Source organism: Lycorma delicatula, chromosome 2 (assembly GCF_047948215.1).
Source record: "Lycorma delicatula isolate Av1 chromosome 2, ASM4794821v1, whole genome shotgun sequence".
Taxonomy (NCBI): Eukaryota; Metazoa; Arthropoda; class Insecta; order Hemiptera; family Fulgoridae; genus Lycorma; species Lycorma delicatula.
The window spans coordinates 83,329,769-83,349,892 of record NC_134456.1 but is presented as its reverse complement, the minus strand read 5'-3'; the positions used below and the strand labels follow the sequence as shown (position 1 = coordinate 83,349,892).

The following is a 20,124-nucleotide window of genomic DNA, read 5'->3' as shown; positions in this document are numbered from 1 at the left end:
TGATTTCACTGGGAACTTTTGTGGAATGGAAGACATAAGTTCTCTTATTCGCCCTTCAAGTTCTTCCAAAGACTTTAATACAGTTGACTTGCTCTGTTAACCAATCCCAAAGAAAAATGTTACAGGGTTTTACATCAGGACTCCTGATCGCCCACTCACATACCATGATGACCCATCCATCTTCTGGTCCCAACAAATTCAGTTTGACAAGAAGGAGCTGAAATAACATGATTGGAAGCCACACTGCTGCCAATTAATCTTCACTGAAGATTGCAACATTCTCATAGAGTTTTAGGAGAATATGCTGGCTTGGTATGAAGTTGATCAGATCTCTTTAAAAATATCCTCCGGAGTTGTGAAGCAGTATTTCATATCAGTGGGTTTGTGAACGGTAGTAACGGTGTGGTGTGGGATGACTTCAACCGGATTGTGGGAGAATTCATTCTTCATAATATCATGAATGCTGAAAGGTACCTTATCATGTTGTAAGATGAAATCTGACAGTTATCAATGCTTGGGAGAATGTTGAAGGTTTGATTTTCATGCAAGATGGCACCCCTCCACATTTTGCTATTGTCATTCATGAATGGCTGAATGCCCACCTTCGTAGAAGGTGGATGGGTTGTCATGCTTCATATGAGCGAATGGCCAGCTAGGAGTCCTAACTTATACCCTATGACATTTTTGTTTGGGGTTGGTTAAAGAAGCAAGTCTACTGAATCAAACCAAAGACTTGGGAAAAACTTGAAGGGTGAATATGAGAAACTATGCCTTCCATTACACAAGAGTTCCTATTGAAATCAGTTGACCTGATTTTCAATCACCTCTATAAATAAGATTTAAACTTACTCAGTGTGGCTCAAGGAAAGGGGAAATTTTGAAGTAACTCTCACAAAAGTAAAAAAATGAATTTACAAGTTTTATTATTGAAAACAAAAAGTAAACTACTTGCCATTATGTGTCCCCACACAAAAAATTCCAATTTCTAAAACTGTCAATAAGATGATGGCTATTCAAATGTATGCATTCCTGAAAGCGAATGCTGAGATTTTGCATGGCACTTTGAAATACTCCTATGGGAATTGTTAGGACCACGTAGTCTGATGGTTTCAGTTCCTGTACAACTTGAATTTTGTAAGGGTGAAACTTCAAATCACTGTGGAGGTATTTGGCAGATTGTTATTCGATTTAGGTTTAATGCTTGTACATGTTTCCTTGTCAATCGTCATGGGCTGCTTTTAATTGAGGTCTGAACTGCTTCAGTGTTTTCTGGGGTTCATTAAGTTTGTTGATCTGCTAGTGGATTATTTTTTATAGCTGAACCCGTTTCTTGAACATTGTCAACCCATATCTTGATGGCGTAGCAAGATGGAGTGTGACTATGACATCTTAAATTGTAATGACTTTGGAATCCCTGTTGAACAGCAATCACACTATCACTGTTCTTGTAAAATGCCTTATGGCAATTGCACATTGTGTACCAACCCACTGGTCCATGATTACTAAATGGCAGGTAGTTGTGCACAGAAGGATGCCAATCCCCTACCAGCTACTTAGGGCTGCCCCTACTACTTTCAAACTTTCCCAATTCCCTGTGCCACTCTGTACATTAAGAGAGAATATTTTATTAACTTTCTGTTCTTTATATTAGTATATATGCGTTGTTCACTTTGTGAAATTTTAGAATATTCTTTGTTCAAAAGTTGAAACCTACAAAATTAAATCCCAAACTAAACTGTTTATGGTAACTAGTTATTTAAAGGTTAGTTTGGTTGTTATTAATTTGAGAAATTGCCTTTGATAAATACTAATCATTCTTCAAATGTGAGTAATAATACTAGTCTTAAATGCAATTTTTATAATACTGCTGATTTTATCAAGGTGACTAATAATAAACTCCATATTACTTGATTATTTTTCATGGTATTTTCTAACAAATAATATCAAACAATGATTAACCAATTAATATTAATGTTTATGATTAAAAAAAAACCATTATGTTTTATATTCTTAACACCATATTCTGATAATTAAAATGTTGTTTCCAATCAAATTAAAGTCTATAAATTGATTTATATCAAGCAAAAACTGTTTTATGCTTAGAACAAACATATTAGGGTTATCTGAAAAGTTTAGAATCTTTCATAGAAAGACGTATTTTTTCTGTCAACTATAGTTTTATTTTTCAACAAAGTCTCCTTTTAAGTCGGTACATTTTTTCCAGCGATGTTCTGACCTCTTTAACCCTTCCAAATAGTAGCTGGCATCTTTCTCCGCAAAATAGGCATTTACATATGCGATAACCTCCTCATCTGATGAAAATCTCTTTCTTTCAAGGTAAACTTTAAGGTTAGGAAACAAGAAAAAATCGCTTGGGGCCAGATCTGGTGAATACGGTGAGCGGTCAACCAATTCAAAGTGCAGTTCGTGAATTTTAGCCATGATCACCGCTGAAGTGTGAGCAAGTGAAAACACACTTTCTTCTTCTTCAAATGTGGTTATCTTTTGCAGTTTCTGCCTTCAGCTTTTCAAGTAATCATTTGCAATACTGCTCGTTATTGTTTTACTTTTTTGAATTTAATCGATAAACAAAATTCTGTTACTAATCCTAAAAAACAGCTGCCATCACCTTCCTGGTTGATGGAACAATCTTCGCCTTTTTTTGGAGCAGGTTCACCCTTTGCAGTTCACTGTTTTGACTGTTGTTTTATCTCAGTAGTGTAGTTGTGGATCCACGTTTCATCTACAGTTATGAATCGATGCAAAAAATCTGAATCGTTTTGCTTAAACTGCTCCAGCAGGTCCTAGGAAATGTTCATTCAAATGCGTTTTTGGTCCAAAGTGAGCAAACATGGAACCCAACGTGTGGGTAGCGTAGGCATATCCAGTTCTTCAGTTGATATATGACAAACACGTTCTTTTGATATGCCTGTAGCCTCTGCTATCTCTCTAACCTTAATTTGTCAGTTGTCCAGTATCATTTGGTGAACTTTTTCAATGATATTGGTGGTGGTTGCAGTTTTTGGTCATCCCGAATACTCATCATCAATTTAAACATCACCGATGTTTAAATTCAGCTGCCCATCTTTTCACGGTTGTAAATGATGGAACAGTATCCACATAAACAGTGTCAAATTGTTTTAATTTGCGTAGGTGAATTGCCTCTCAAATGCAAGTATTTAACCACAACATGATATTCAAATTTTTAATAAATATAGAAAAATGAATGAGTTATAAACTGGGGAACTGGAAATTCTACATAGTTTCGGTCTTAAAGCAATTTTTAGTTAGGTGAATAATTTTCAGAAAATTCTCTTTCTCTTTGACATCAGTTTTTATATTTTGATTCAATTAGTCTTATATATTTATATATGAATGGATTTACTACAATGAATTAATTTTTTTCACTTTTTATGATCCATACAATTTTTTTTAAATAAATTTTTGCAGTGAATAATCAGTATTATCTTACTGTAAAAAAAATAGTATTCATCTTTTTTAAATTTTTGTAAAAATTGCATTTGATTCGGTTAAAACCTCCTCAAAATAAAAAAATAATTGTTAATAAAAATTGTTTGTCATTAGAGTATTTATAGTTTTGGTCTTTTCTTTTTCCTATTTTTATTTACACTTTCTAAGAAAAATATCCAAGAAATTGAAAAATATGATTTTTTTCAGCATTTGCCATTTTTTTTTTTTTTTTTTTGTCTTCAGTCATTTGACTGGTTTGATGCAGCTCTCCAAGATTCCCTATCTAGTGCTAGTCGTTTCATTTCAGTATACAATCTACATCCTACATCCCTAATTTGTTTTACATATTCATTTGTCATTGTTGGAACTGTATCTTGTATTTTATTTAATGCTTACTCTGAGATAGAATAAGATATTGTTAAATTATCAGAAAGAGATGAATTTGCAGTTGTCAACAGAGTTTTTATTTAACATTTTTCATTTTTATTTTTTTATCTTTAATTATTTTTTATTTTGTTGATGCCTTAAAAATTTAATTATACAAAATTTAAAATATGTATAATTATAAAAGTAGCAAAATATAAAAAGCAATCCACATTAAACATCAATCACTTTTTATTAAATCTTAGTAAAAGCAATTTATTCATGTATTGTCTTAGATATGATATATGTTTTCCTGCCTAATATTGAGTGGTTCAAGTGTTCCTTCTGTTGCACTGGATTATAATTTTTTTTTAACAAATTTTTGTTGACAACTTTTAAAAGATGCCAATAATAAATGAGTGATCTGACAAATGTAAGGATATTTTTCAAATATGCTGTTTTATTTAAAGTGTTAATTTGTCTCTATTGTAATTAATGAGGCAATAAAATATAACCAAAGTACTTAAATTTAATTAAAGTAATGCAGCAATGTACTTTTTTGTGATACTGAAGTTTCAGTTTTAATAAAAAAAACTAAATCGTTAATACTTACAGAATTCTAGCTAAATTTTAGACTATTTACTTCTTTGTTTTTAATTATACTCTGATAATTAAAATTAATATACAAGCCGTATTCATAAAGTAAGGGCCATTTGGTCGTTAAACTATTGAGAAAATGCTTTTACTTACAATTTTAGTTTACTACATATCTACTTCACTTTTCCATATAATTGCAATTCAGTTCTAAGCACTTTTCATAACGCTGCTCCAGTTTCTTTAACCCCTCAGCATAGAAGTTTGCCGTCTGGGAATTGAACCAGTTAACAATGGCAGTCTTGAGTTCCTCGTCATTTTCAAAGCGTTGTCCGCCACGCCCCTTTTCCAAATGCAAGAAGAGGAAGTAGTCGCTAGGTGCAAGGTCGGAACTATACGGAGGTTGGTGAAAAAAATTCCCAACAAAAATCATGAATCTTCTTGGTTAAGGTAGGTGTGAGGATGCGCATTGTTGTAAAGAAGGATTATGCTGGATGACCTTTTCCCGCATCATCGATTTTGGATTCCACGTCTCAGTTTGGTGAGCATTTCGCAGTTTATGTCAGCTGTAATTGTTGCTCCATGTTCCATGAAATCAACCAAAATGATGCCCTTTTCGTTCCAAAAACAGTAGCCAACATTTTTCAACTCAAGTATGGAGATTGCTTAAACTTTTTCAGTTTTGGGGAACTAGAATGGCGCCACTGCATTGACTTGTTTCAATCCTGCGTTGGTGTAGGATATTCACATCTCATCACCTGTAACCATGTAGGAAAACAAATCATCTACATCTTTTTGATAGCGACCCAAAAACGTTCGTATACTGTACATTCTTTGCTCTTTGTGTTGGTCGGTAAGCATTTTCTGTACCCATTTTGCACACAATTTGTAATATCCGAGCTTTTCTGTGACGATCATGTAGATAGAGGTGCATCCAACATGTGGAAATTCATCAGCCAGAGCACTAATTGCCAATCACGATCACATTGCAATTTTCAATTCACTTGTTCAATGATTTCATCGGCCTGAATACTGGACCTGCCACTCCGCCCTTCGTCATGCACATTTGTGTGGCCATTTTTAAAGTCTCAACACCATTGTCTAACCTTTTCTTCACTCATTACTATAGTTCCATACACTGGGCACAACTCCTGATGAATTTCAGCAGCGGAAGATCCTTTTGCATACAAAAATTGAATCTCAGCATGTGCTTCACAACTGGTGGAAGAAACGATTGTCACGGGCACTGCTATCTGCATTCACCAGCAAGCAAACAGCTACTAAATCAAAACACAACTGCAGTGGCTTCATAAATAGACAATAGATGGCCCTGCATGTATGAACCTGTGTTCAGACCTGCTAATATTTAAATATAAGCCAACAGCCCTTACTTTATGAATATGTCTCATAATTTGAACTCTTGGTGAAAACTATCTCATATATATAAATTAGTATACTACATTTTTCATTACGTATCTAGTGTTAAATAGTATTAGTCAATTTGTAGTTCTCCAAAGTTTAGAAAGTTAAGATTATTCTAGAAAATAAATATTGCCAAAAAAATATAAAAATAACATTGTCAATAGCTAGAGTCTTTGGTAGTATTAATTTTGTTAGGGTGAGAGACTCCCCACCTCATGTACAGTAATAGATCCTTATCTGTAAAGAAATCAGTCATTTAAAAGAAATCATAAATCTTTATTTAGTTTATTAAAATCAGATATTAAGCATGAAATACAACATTGAAAAAAGACCAGAATTATTAATTTCATGTATATTTTCCTATGGAATACACAATTGAATTTTTAATACAAGTCACTAAAGACAAAATAATTTTTGTTTTGGGGAAAATCCATAAAATTATGCACAAAAAAAAATTGGTCCCTTTAATTGAGGTTATATTTGGGGTCTGAGAAACTGAATTAATAATATGACATGAAATTTAGTTATTAAAAAACTAAATTATTCAAGCAGTTTTTTTTTCAACAGCTTACCTTATTAAACACGATTAAAAAAAATTATATTAAATTTCCTCTTCTATTTTTAAATTTTGTACATTTTCCTGCAAGATTTATGGTTTTAAGTGAAATAAAATTTAACTTACTTCAGTTTTGTTGTTCATTGAGGATAAAAACAACAAAAAAATAATATTTTAGTTTACATTTTTATAATACTTAATTATCTCTTATTTATATGTTAGGTGCTATAACTTAATATTAGTAGATGATCTATCAATATACAAGTCACTTATGAAACTGATACAATCATTCCCACAAATAAACAGCATCCTTTGTTGGACAGACTAGAGAAGTAAAGTATTTTCCCATTTTATTCTTCAGTAAACTTAGATCATAATTTTTATATTAAGTACAATTATCCACCTTTCTTAGCTTCATCATGATTAAAAATTCGTCATCAAACATCAAAACTCACTGGAATACAGCAAGTTTTGAAAATGGAATATGAGGTCTGTAAATAAAGTAATGTGACTAGTTTTTTTGGCAGCCAAAGTAGCAACACTCTAAAGTTACTAATAAACATATGGTTATATGAACAGCTGATTTATTATTAGGTATTAATATTTTTAGTGTATTGTTCCACATGAGATGTAAACAAACTTTTCATGAAGCAATTTTTGTTGTGCATTACAAATATGAGTGATACTAATTATGAGCAATGTTGTGCAATTGAGTTTTATGTTAAACTTGGTGAAAATGCTACTGAAACTTTTTCAAAATTGAAAAGGGCATATGGAGATAACGCTGTGTCACGATCCCAAATTTTTAGGTGGTTTAAAGCATTTTCAGATGTACGGGAATCAGTTGCAGACAATCCATGCTCTGGAACACTCGTTAATGTCAAAAAGTGATGACAGTGTTGAGCGAATCAGAGACTTGATACGGTACGACCAGTGATGAATACTGTCAGAATTACAACTGTCAGAATGATTGCAGAACAATTGAATTTGAACCATACCACAGTTCATCAAATTTAGCAAACAAATAGGACATGAAAAACATTTGTGCAAAATTGGTCCCAAAAAACCTCACTGTTAAACAGAAAAACAATAGAGTGGAAGTGTGCCGCAATCCTCTAGGGCAAATTGAAACTGATCCTGATTTTTCTAAAAAATGTTATTACTGGTGATGAATCTTGGATATTTGAGTACAACCCAGAAACAAAACGCTAGAGCAAGCAGTGGCACACTTCAAACTCACCACATCCAAAAAAAAAAAAAAAAATGAACAAATCAAAAATCAAAACCATGCTAATGTGTTTCTTCAGTAGTAATGGCATTGTCCATAAGGAGTTTTTGTCTACAGACTTTTAATATGAATATCAAATCAGTATGTTTACCGAGAAAGTCTTGAAAGATTGCAGAAGATTTGCCCACGTGAGACCAGTCATCAAAGACAACTGGATGCTGCATCATGACAATGTGCCTTGTCACACTACGCTCTCAAATAATGAGTTTTTGCCAAAGAAAAACATTCCCAAACATTCCTCAACCACCTTATTCACCTGACCTGAGTCCTTGCGACTTTACAAAAATACCTCAATGAACACCATTTTGGAACAGTAGGAAACATACAAAAAAATGTAACTGATCATCTGAAAGCTATTCCAGTTTATGAGTTCTAACACTGCTGTGAAGAGTGGGAAAACCGTTTAAAGCGTGCTGTGGCTTCCTAAGGGAACTATTTCGAAGGTGTAGAGTCCATGTATAATTGGATTATAAATAAACAATTTTTCTGAACCAGTCTCATTACTTTATTTACAGACCCCATATATCCTAAACATATTAACATGTGATTTAATTGTGAAAAAAAAAAACTTAATATACTGATACATATCAATATTTGAGAAGTCCTCCAAAATGCTGATAGTATTCAACCTTACAAATATCAACTTCACTGTGTTCATCACATAGTGTGGCTAAATATTTTTTAAAAAACCCATACTTGTGTCACTTGTACCATAATTATAAAAAACATTAAATTATTGTAAAAAACTATAAATTGTTTATTCCTTTCAAACAGAAATAATGCATTATATATACTAGGTATCTATTCATGTCTATGTGAATGCTGAAAATGTATATCATTCATTAAGGTATCGATGCTTTTACACATTCATTTGCAGCTTATCATAATATCACCAGCAATGCCTAACACTAAATACTAACATTGGAAAGCATTAATCTAACAGCAATCTTTGATAAAAATTAAACTCATTTCCACCTTATTACTTTCTCAGTGTTATAATTATATATGTTATAATTAATTATATGTTACACAAAATAAGTTGATTTAAAAAAAAAAATTGCTCCTGTTTGTATTTTTTTTTTTAAATAAAAAAACAATTATTTATGGTTTAATTATAGTTTAATTTAAAATAAAATTAAAATATTAAAGCTCAAGAACCATTTCATTGAAAAATGTCAACAATTTAGGTGCATATTCAGTAATTATTGATATTATTGTCAGAAGAAGTCTGTAACGATATGTAGAAAAAATAAATAACTTGTTAAGAGCTACAAAAAACTATGCCAGCATTTATAAACTAAAACATAATATGTACAATATTTACTGTGAAAAATACTAGATAAATATTTAGTATAACTCACAGTTTAGGTGTTTATAAAAGGTTATTTTTATTTTCAAATTGTTAACAAGTTCTCAAACCAATCAAAAATTAAATGAAGCATTCTCCAACTTCTTTTTTTCTAAATTAATTTCCTTACCTAAATTAGTAATACCTGCATAAAAATATCTAGCTTATTATTTATTTGAATTCTTAAACAAAATATTAAAAATCCATGTTGTCAAACTGTAACATCTTTAATGTTGAGAAGTGTTGGATCAGAGCTTATTATTTTTTTTATCTTCAGTCATTCTAATGGTTTGATGCAGCTGTCCAAGATTCCCTACCTGTTGCCAGTCATTTCATTTCGGTATACCCCCTATCTCCTACATCCCTAACAATTTGTTTTACATACTCCAAACGTTGCCTGCCTGCATAATTTTTTCCATCTACCTATCTCTCCAATATCAAAGCAACTATTCCAGGATGTCTTAAGTTGTGGCCTATAAGTCTGGCTCTTCTTTTAGCTATATTTTTCCAAATGCTTCTTTCTTCATCAATTTGCCGCAACACCTTTTCATCTGTCACTTTATCCTTATATAAAATGCCACTTTTATATTTATATAAAAGATATTTATAAGAAGAACACACCACTGCATAAACTGATAATTGAGATGCTTTATTAGCTTCGGTTAATCTTTTTTCCTCAGTTTTTCTCTAATCACGATTATTAACATTATTAATAATAATAATAGAAATAGTTCAACCATGATATATTTTTATGTATGATAAAAATAAAAGCATCACTTATTTTAAATAAACCATAAATAACTGTTTTTTCATCAAAATATCACTTCTATTTTTCATTGAAATAACTTTAACATTCTATTTGATACATATGATGATATATTTGTTAATATATGTTTAAGTACCAGGTGATACAAAAGAAGAAAATTTTTTAAATATCTACACAAAGAAAATATTTAAATTGTTAATTTATTTTGATGAGGAATTATAAAGATTAATTTATGGTGATTTTTTTTTAAGCTACTGGTGGAATATTGTCATATAAATGACATCAGTAAAAAATTCAGTTATGGCTTCAGTTCGAGCTAAAATATTTTGTTTTAATTGTTGGAGGTTGTTGGTTCATTAACATAAAACTTCTCCTTTAGCTATCCCCAAAGAAAATAATCTGGGGCTATTAAATCCAGCAGATGAGGAGGCCATTAGATTGCATAGTTCCTTGAAATATCCATTTGCCAAAAATCTCTCTTAAAGGCCGCATACTGAGTCTGATCATGTATGCAGCAGCTCCATCTCATTGGAACCACATCACTCGATTGTCAACAGCAGTTTACAAAAAATTTGAATCATATGCAAGTGTTGCTAGTTCCCATCATCTTCAAAAAAATATGGTCGAATAACCTCTGGAATCTAGTTTCCCATATTTGGCAATTTTTTTTTAATAATAAATACATTCAGATGAAAGTGGGCTTCATCGCTCATTATCCGTTCTCTAGAAGTTTTTATTTTCTTGTTCCAATTCTTGAAACTTTGGCATAATTTAGGCAAAGGTCTCTCAGCTTCAGTTCTTGCTGGAATTAAATTTTGTATGGGAACAGTCTTAAATCCTTTACTAGTATTTTGTGCAATGATTTCTGAATAATTTTAAATTGAAGAGAACATTGCGAGTTGATGTTTCTGGAGTCTCAACACTTTCTTGTACTCATTGAATATTCTCTTCACTTTGGGCTGTATGTGGTCTTCCAGATTTTGGCATATCCCTTACTGAACCTAGCTGATGAAAATGTTTCATCAAGTGCCTAACCATCTCTAAACAGAGGGTGATTCCTTGTATTGAAATGGTGACAATAAGCTTGTTGAGTCTGCATTATTATATTGATTTTCATAAGATTTGATTTTTTCATTTGCTGAGCAACTGTATATCTTTCCATCATTAATTTCTAAATTTTCTTTATAAGGTTTGAAAAGAAAATTAACAGAATCAATTAAAATTAAAAAGGTATGAATTTTTCTAATTGCTTACCTTTTTTTTGCACCACCTTGTAGTTTAATCATCTCGTTTATCCATTGTGTATGTTAGGACAGTTGATGGTAATTATAATCAATTTGTTTTGATTTAGCAGTATTCAGTTCTCTTGTGAAGTGTGGTATATCAGTGAGGCAGTTAACCATCTGAAATGTGGACTTTCTTATTTAAAACAAAATTCTTACCATTTTAACTTATATACACTTAGGTAAGATACATCTTTTTTTAAGCTGAGATCAAATTATCTATTACTATTATTTAAAACAGTTGACTCAAGTTGAATTTTAAACTTTTTTAACATTTTCCCAGGCAATATAATGTTAGCAACTGAATATTTTACTTAGTTTATTTTTGTTTAACTAGGCTTATTCCTTAACTGTACTATAACTTAATTACAGATAATAATTAAAACAACATACAGGTTATGTATGTTGTTTTTGATGGGGAAAGTATAGTCAGTTAATTCCTGTACTATATTTCCCTAATTAGTATTATCTATTCTTTATGCTATAAATGATAGCTTCAGTGAAGTCTTTTAAGTTGATAACTTATATTTAAAACTATTAACCTATTTAAAACTAAATATTTTTATTAAAAAACTGAATATAATAAACACATATTTCCTTTGCATTAAGTTTTTATTAGAGGATAATTAAGAATATTTAGACTGAAATACAGTATTTTGTTTTATTTAATAAAAAAAATTAAATATTTGTTTTAGACTTCACAATTGGAAAAAGTAAAAAGTGAACTAGAAAGACGTGTTGCTGAGCTGGAAGCTGCTAACAGTGAATTAGAAGCACGTTTAACTACACTTCACGTTACAAAAATGCCGTCCGATTCAGAAAATGATGAACAAGATAATATATCAAATTTTTCAAATCTGAAACACATAAAATGGCCAAGCACGAGTACTTCACCACCTTCAAGTCCTTCCAGTAAACCGATCTCATTACATTTACCTTTATCTCCTAGATATACATCGCAAAGAAGTAATGATATATCTTCAGATTATATGTCTGATCAGGATAATGGACAGGTAAATTATTGTTAAGTATTTTAATGAGAAAATATTCTGAGTCATATTAATTGTTCATATTAGATGACTACCATTGTGATGACTTTAATTAACATTTCATGTATTAATTTCTACCTTGCAAAAAAAATCATTTTTATGCTTCTTGTTTAATAACGGAAATCTTGTTTATTATAGAATTAGAAAAAAAAAAATTTATTATTTAATGAAATTTTATTCCTAATTTCTACTTGTAATGAAATATATATATATAATGAAATCCTGTAAGATCTGTTAATACAAAGTAACAACTCTGGCATATTTATCTTACTCTCCTGACTTGGGACCAGCTGATTTTTACTAGTTTCCTTGCATGAAAAATGTTTTGAAGGGGAAAAGTTACAAGAAGGCCAGTGATGCTTATGTAACAAAGCAGCTGAAGGTGATAAAATTGTTCCAGAAATGTTTCCAACAACTACAGACATTGGAATAAGTATGTGACAGGAGGACTGTCAAAGGAAACTACTGTGAAGGAAGTGTATATGATTTTTCAAAAATGTACAAGTTAGCAGTTTTTGTAAAATAAACTAATCCCAAGAACTTTTAGAACATATCTTATCTGAATTATTTTTTTATTCACTTATTTTAATCTGAATGTATAATTTTACAGACTTCCAGTGTATTTTGGCCACAGAGATCGCCTATTAGTGCTTCACCTGACCTGGGCATTGAAAGTGATCAGGGTCGATTATCTAGTCTTGAAGCTAATCAACAACATCCTCATAATGTGTCCAGAAGTAAGTAGAAGTATACTTTTCTAGAAATTAATATAAGAATTTTATATCCCATTATTTTTTGTATCATGCTTTTGAGATGTTGAGATTATGTGAAAATTTACTTTTGAGAAATTATGGTATTTTAGAAATTGCATCTATGCCTTTTATTTCTGTACATCATTTCAGTTCTACTAGCATTTAAACCACTAGTTCTTTCTTTCCTGATTATATTGCTATAGACAGTTCAAAGATTTCTAAAGTTGCTGTTATTTGAACTAACTCCAAAACAGGAGTACACCAATAATTTAAGCTCTCAATTTCAATCAAAAATAAATATAATTTGCTATTATTGGATTTGAATCAGGTTTCTAGAGTATCACATGACAGCTAACATAACAAATCATGCTGACCTAATGAGAGTAATATGTCCATTTCTTTCTTGAATGTTCAGGATTCAAATCCTGAGGTCAATTGGAAAGTACCACTACGCGTACAATGCTACTGCTGCTTGACTGTGCACCACACCTTTTCGATTGCATATGTTCTGCAGCTTTATATCATAAATTTAAATTGCTCTTATATTCAGAAACATTCTTATTAAATACAGAAACATATACTTATTAAATATAAATAAAATTCAGTATGTTAAAAAGATCTAAGAGGAGTTTATAGTGTTGTATCATAAAGGTTATATGAATTAAATAAATTCGGTAGTGTTGATTATCCAGATCACCTAAAGATTTTTTTTTTTTTCAATCTTTGACTAGTAATCATACTGTGAGAATATTCACTGGAATAGAAAAATGTATTTATATGTGATTATAAGGTTACATAACAATATAACATTAAACACCAAAGTGGAGCACTAAAAATTAAGGTATTATTCTCTTACATTATTTATATACAAGTAAAATAAAAATAATATTTTTTTTCACTGTATAATTGCAGTAAGTAAATTCTCTTTCAATTTTTCTTTGTTTATGTCCAGAAACATGTTTTCTTGCTCAAATCATGAACAAACTCACATGTTAGAATTATATATACAGTAACATCCAGATTATTAATGTTCAGAGAATTAATTCTCTACTGAAATACCTTATGTAAATAAAAACATTTTTACAAATGACTCCCTTGATGGAAAAAAATTTAAATAATGAATATAAATCTAACAGAAATGTTTTCAGTTGAGCAGATGTATATAAAATAAAGTGAATTGAAATCATTGGAAAAAAATTTTTATATCAGTCAGAAGTTTGAAAACTGCTTTCATTACAATAAAATGCAGGATGAAAGATAAAATAAGCAAAAATCCAACTACAGAGTCAAGTGTTAGAAAACAGAAAATGTTAATTCTAAAAATTATTAATTGCAGATTTATATTCCTGACATTTGAACAACACATAATAAAAAATAGTAATTTGTTTATGAATTATTAAAATTTGTGATTAAAATTAAACTTAAATAAATTGCACAGCTAATAACATTCAGTTTATCAATTAGACAAAGTTAAATAACAACGATCTATACATTAAATAATAAATTGCACTAGTAATAATCAGATGAATAGTAATAGATTAGACATGAGAAAATAGATTTGCCTTTTCTACAAAAACTTAGTATTTTCATAAAATATATTAATAATAAAAATAAATTAACAAGTTAATAAAATATATTAACAAGTTAACAAGTTGCAATGTAGCAGCAAAGCATATTAATTAGAATTAGAATGTTAATTTTCTCTTTTTTCACTTATTGAGTACTTTCACTGAGTTCTCTACTTCTTCAAACAGTTTTTTTTTTTAATATGATAAATCAATTAAAATAGAACATCAAATTTTAAAACTATAAATATAAGTGCTTACTATCTCGACCACTAAAATAAAATGAAATTTTGAGAAGGAACTATATATTTTGTCCACAACAAAATAGAAAAACTAGTAAGTGATAAAATTTTAATTAATTAATATAATATGTACATATATTGTTGCTTACAAAATAATGTGTGCTATGAAATCACCTCAACAGTAAATAAAAAAGATAAGATAGTATCTTAGGTATGAAGTTTGAATTATTTTACTTCCAGTTTATAGCTAATTCTGACAAAACATGAGCATATACAATTTTTTTATCTATTTTGTTATTATCTAATTACACTCATCTACAGATATGAAAAAAAATTTCAAAACAGAAACACCAATAAGTGAATTTCATCCTCTGAAGCAATATCTTCGGTGGTCCTGGCGGTTAAATACGAGAAAAAAGAAAAGAAGTTTATAGGTATAATAGTTTTTGTAATGTAAATTTTATTTATATTTTCAATACTTTTATTTTGCTTTTTAAATAAAAATCCTTGTAGAATATAATTTTAATGGATAAAAGTTTTGATAATTGGAGTTGGTGAATTAATTGCTTCTTCCTTTTATGTACGGTAGGGTTTCTCGTACAGTAGGGCTTTTATGTACGGTGTAACTGCAATATATTTTAATGGAAGCATTCTCCCTGCTCATCATTCACAATATCCAAATTCAGTGGAGAAAAAGTCAAGATGATTGCAAAAAATCAATTTTAATGACATTCGGCAGCCTGAATTTTTGTGTTTAAAAATTTTGAACTAAAAGATGACTTTTCTGCTTTGTTTTTCCATGAAAATCTTCAAATATATTCTTAAATGATTTCCAAGCTAGCTCTACATTATTCAACCTTATTTCAAAAGTTTCATCATTGAGTAATTTTGTAATTTGAGATCCAACAAATATTCCTTCTTTAAATTCAGCTTGATTTAACTGAAAACACACTTATATTAAGTATTTAAATCCTTCTCCTTTTTTACTCAGTGCTTTAAGAAAAATTCTTCAACAATCCCAATGTTATATGAAAAGGTGGCAAAATAACAAGCGGAGGGTTGATTAAAGGAACATACTTAACTTTTTTTTTGTCCAAGAATGAAAGTATTTCTTCATTCTTTTACCATGTACTGTTCACTTCTATGACTGTCCCACAAACATAAGAAACTGCTGTATTTTATAAAGCCATCTTAAAGGTGTAGAAGAAGACTGGTAACTATTAGGTCACCACAAATATACTATAAATGTCAGCTAACGTGGCACGAGTGCTAGTGTCTCAACCCTTTGATCCAGAGGACCCAGGTTCAAATCCTGGTCAGACATTGCATTTTCACACATGCTACAAGTCATTCATCTCATCCTCTGAAGCGATACCTAATGGTGGTCCCAGAGGTTAAAAGAAAAAAAAGATGATATCGTAAGTGAGCAATGTAACCGACTGCTTTCAAAATTAACGGCATACTTTCCTATGTCTCTTTCATTCGAACAGCATACACTACTGAAATAAGGATTCTTGTTTAAATGCATAATTCATTGTATTATACAATGCACCTGCTTAAGTCATACTGATTTTAAGCTGGTTTTTGATGAATCAGTAAATAATTTCAATAATTAGCATTATAAATGTTACCCAGATCAGACATTATCAAACATTTTTACACCACAACAGGTCTTTTATTGTGATTTATTTCATCAGATCTTTATTTCTGTTCCTAAAATATGAAATTTTGGTATCCTTTATCAATAAATTTAGCTCCTTTAAGCGTGAATATAGAAGTTCTGCTTGCTGTTTTGATAAATTCAACTTGAAATCGTTAAATTCTACTTGTGAAATGAGATGGTTCACAGTTTGATTTTTCTCATATGAAATTATTGTCTCTTGAAGCTTGTTCTGACGCAGTATTCAGAACAATACTCTTCAGAATCTGAAATCCCCTGCAAAGAAAGCTGGAGCTGTTGGAATAGGTAAATCTTCTCCATGAACAATTGGTCCAGTGGATTTTTGGGTACACAATATTACTTTTATTTCTGAAGAAAAACCAGTGATATTTGTTAAACAGAAGTAGCAGATGTTATAATGATTTATTAGTTCGTGTCAAACCGTAGGTATAGCAAAAGGCAAATGCTCTTTTTAACCTTGTAATCATTGCTTGAAATTAACATAATACCTTATACACATTATGTGTGACACCCATTGTTCCTATCTTCCTATGGATAATCAAAATAAAGCACATAAACTGTTAAAATTCATCAATTTTTAAGTTGGCCTACGCTGACTATTTTACTAGAAGATCAAGATATGAAATAATGGGTGCTTCATATAACACGTATTAGATCTTGTATTGATCTTCAAGTGGAATAGTCCAACAAAGCAGACAATAGTAATTTTTTTAGTTAAAAATCTTTTGTTGAACCATAAAAATTTAGGCTGCTGGTTGTCATTAAAAATTGATTTTTTGCATTCCCATCTTGATTTTTACCACTAAATTAGGGTGTTGTAAATAATGAGATATATTGCTAATGGATGATACATCCACTGTTGTTTCTACTAAGAGACACCTTACTGTACACAGAAATGAAATAATTTATTAGTTCACCAAACCCAGTTATACAAAATTTTAGGGAACATTTTTATCTGTTTTAGTTATATTCTACAAGAATTTTTATTTAATAAAATATTTACATTACATAATCTATTATACTTATAAACTTTGTCACATTCAAAATTTCATATTATTTAGCAACTTTTGAAAAATGTGATTGGTGGTAGGGAAAAACTGACTTTACTTTCAGATTCAATGCACAAAAAGAATAAAATTCACTTATTGGTGGTTTCTCTTCTGAAAATATTTTTCCCAGTTTGTTAACCAGTGTTACCTTTCACATCAATTGAAAAACTAATTTTTTTTATTTTTGTTAATACAGGGATAGGTGAAGGCACGACTGAATTGACTAAATTGGAAGAAGAAAATCTATTCTTAAGACAGCATTTGGTACGCACAAGGCAAGCACTGGAGAATACACTTTCTCAGCTTACAGCAGCAAACCATAAAAAACGTCAAGTTGAACGTGCTATTTGTCGGCAGCTTGGTAAAACACAATTTATTCTGCAGAAAGCAAGAGTTAATCTTGAAGCTGATATCGATGGCTGTTGACTTACTTAATTGTGTGTACATTATTTTGGTGGTTTTATGTAGGACAGACAAAAAAGAACTATTACAGTTTTATTTTCATGTGTAATTTTGTGGATGAAATCTGGTGAAAAGATTTCTTTTTAAAACTGCAACTAACTTTTAAACGTATTTTAGTTTTTGTTTTATCAGTTTTAAATTAGAAGAAAATGTCTTTCTTATTTTTCCCCAATGAGATTGTGCTTTCGTATGTTGATTTTCTTTTTGATGCTGTTTTCTTCAATATTATTTTTTTATTATACTGCTTTTATTACTTATGTTATAAGTTAACATTACCTCACAATTGTCTGTAAGTACAATTAGAGGTGAGCTCTCGGTTGTGTCCAGTATAAACTTGATTGCATACAGTTGAAAGTTGACATACCTTGTTACACATTTTAATTTTTCCTTATAGTTTATTAAATGTCATTTCAGCTATTATTTTTAGTATATTTCTAAGCATTGTTTATTATAAAGATAATCAATTTTAAGGTCTTATTATCTGTATGATATTACAACCTTATTTTATGATGTTAATTCATTGTGGATTATCTATTAAAAGATTAATTCTGGAGGCCTGAACTTAAGTAAAATTTTAAATTATCATTGAAATCAGATCGTTTAAGACTTGTATGTTACAAATAATTTATTATGATCATAATTCTGATTATTTTGCATATTAATCTGGATTGACAGATAATTATTTCATTTTCTCTTTCAAAACTTCCCAACAAAGAATTTAGATTTTTCTTTCTTTTCAATATAATTAGATTGACTTTAATGTAATTTTTCAACATCATAAAAGTTAATTGAAAAAATCCTTTTTTTCTTCTTTTCCTTTCAATATTTCATTCCAACTCTACGGCTAGAAAGAATGCAATTTCATCAAATAATAAACTATGTTTTAGACACATTATTATCTAATTGCCAATTAAAAATCGTCCAATGTATGATCTTACAATACTGGAACACCCTAGTTAGGTTTTAAATTATCGCTTTATCCAATTAAAAAAGTGTTAAGAACAACAGCATACTGAAATAATACATTTTTCCTTATTACTAAAAGGACTTAAACAATTTTTCATCTACTGGTGTGATTATTTATTATATAAAATTGTTAATGATACTTAGTTATTATTTCTCTACAATGAAGTGTTTACATTATTAATTTGTGATAATTTCATAAAAATATTGAGAAAAAACTAATTGTGCCATCATTAATGTTTTCATAGTGTTCTGAGATTATAGTGCGAGTATAAAAAGAACTCCAAAAAAATTTTATGTTTAATTATAGTAGTAAGATTTTTTTGAACAGTATTGGAATTTGTTTTACTGTTATTATTTATTTGTTACTTTTAATTAATATTATGCAATTATTTATTGCAGCTAGTTTTGTCGTTTTATTTTTAAATTTATGCTAGATAGCATATTAATTTTTCCATGACTTTTTCCATTTCTTTTATAAATGAAGTTGTTATTTAATTTTTACCAAATCATGACAATCTCAATTTATTAGAGTTAAATGTTAAATAATAATTTGAACAAATATTTATTAATCTGTTTGGCAAAAATGTAATATTTCCAAGTAATTACGTATATACATTACTGATAACAATTTTTTTAAACAATAAATCTTGTAAATGTTTATAAACTACCCGATCTATATTAAAGAAAAAAAAAACATTACCTGCTCAATAATGTGCCATTTAACATCATTACAAAAAAAGAAGATATTTATTGATTGTTCACAATAATATATTTTTATCTTGAAATGTTTTGTAAATTTTTAATTATTTTGGATAATTAATGTTTTGTCTTCCTGCATATTTCTTGATGTAAATATTGTATTATTTTGTATTAATTAAACTGATATTTATAATTTTCTGTGTTTTACTTTGTATTATAGTTTTATACGTTTGTTATTATTTATCTGTTAAGTAATACTTACTGCTGTCAAATCTGAGCATCACAGATTGTGTATCTCATGACAGTCCATTTACTGTTCTTCCACTGATTGAGAGTTCATTTTTCATGTGGTAACATCTAACATTTTGGCCTTTCCAATGGTCTTTTACACTTTGGATTTCCTCTCTACAATTCCTTGAACCTTATACTCTTCTACCTTCTTATTACAATACTCAACTCCTATTTTCCTTATTCTCCAACTTACTTCCACTTTGATTCTTATTACAATACTCAACTCCTATTTTCCTTATTCTCCAACTTACTTCCACTTTGATTGGACTGAATAGCT

The 20,124-nt window shown here is 29.7% G+C and overlaps 1 protein-coding gene across 6 annotated transcripts in view; it reads left to right on the top strand.

The window, feature by feature from the left end:
• Positions 1 to 19,713, top strand: part of LOC142318955 (uncharacterized) — a 231,678-nt gene extending 211,965 nt beyond the window's left edge. For 3 of the 6 annotated variants that reach the window (XM_075355648.1, XM_075355647.1, XM_075355650.1), the window contains exons 16-18: positions 11,787 to 12,104; positions 12,751 to 12,877; positions 17,626 to 19,709. In XM_075355648.1, the coding sequence (XP_075211763.1) occupies positions 11,787 to 12,104; positions 12,751 to 12,877; positions 17,626 to 17,855 (675 nt within the window). In that variant the 3' untranslated portion in view covers positions 17,856 to 19,709. Of the gene's footprint in view, positions 1 to 11,786; positions 12,105 to 12,750; positions 12,878 to 17,625 lie in introns of all 6 variants that reach the window. The other 3 variants (XM_075355651.1, XM_075355646.1, XM_075355652.1) reach the window with 3 other exon arrangements.
• The last annotated feature ends 411 nt before the right edge of the window (positions 19,714 to 20,124 follow it).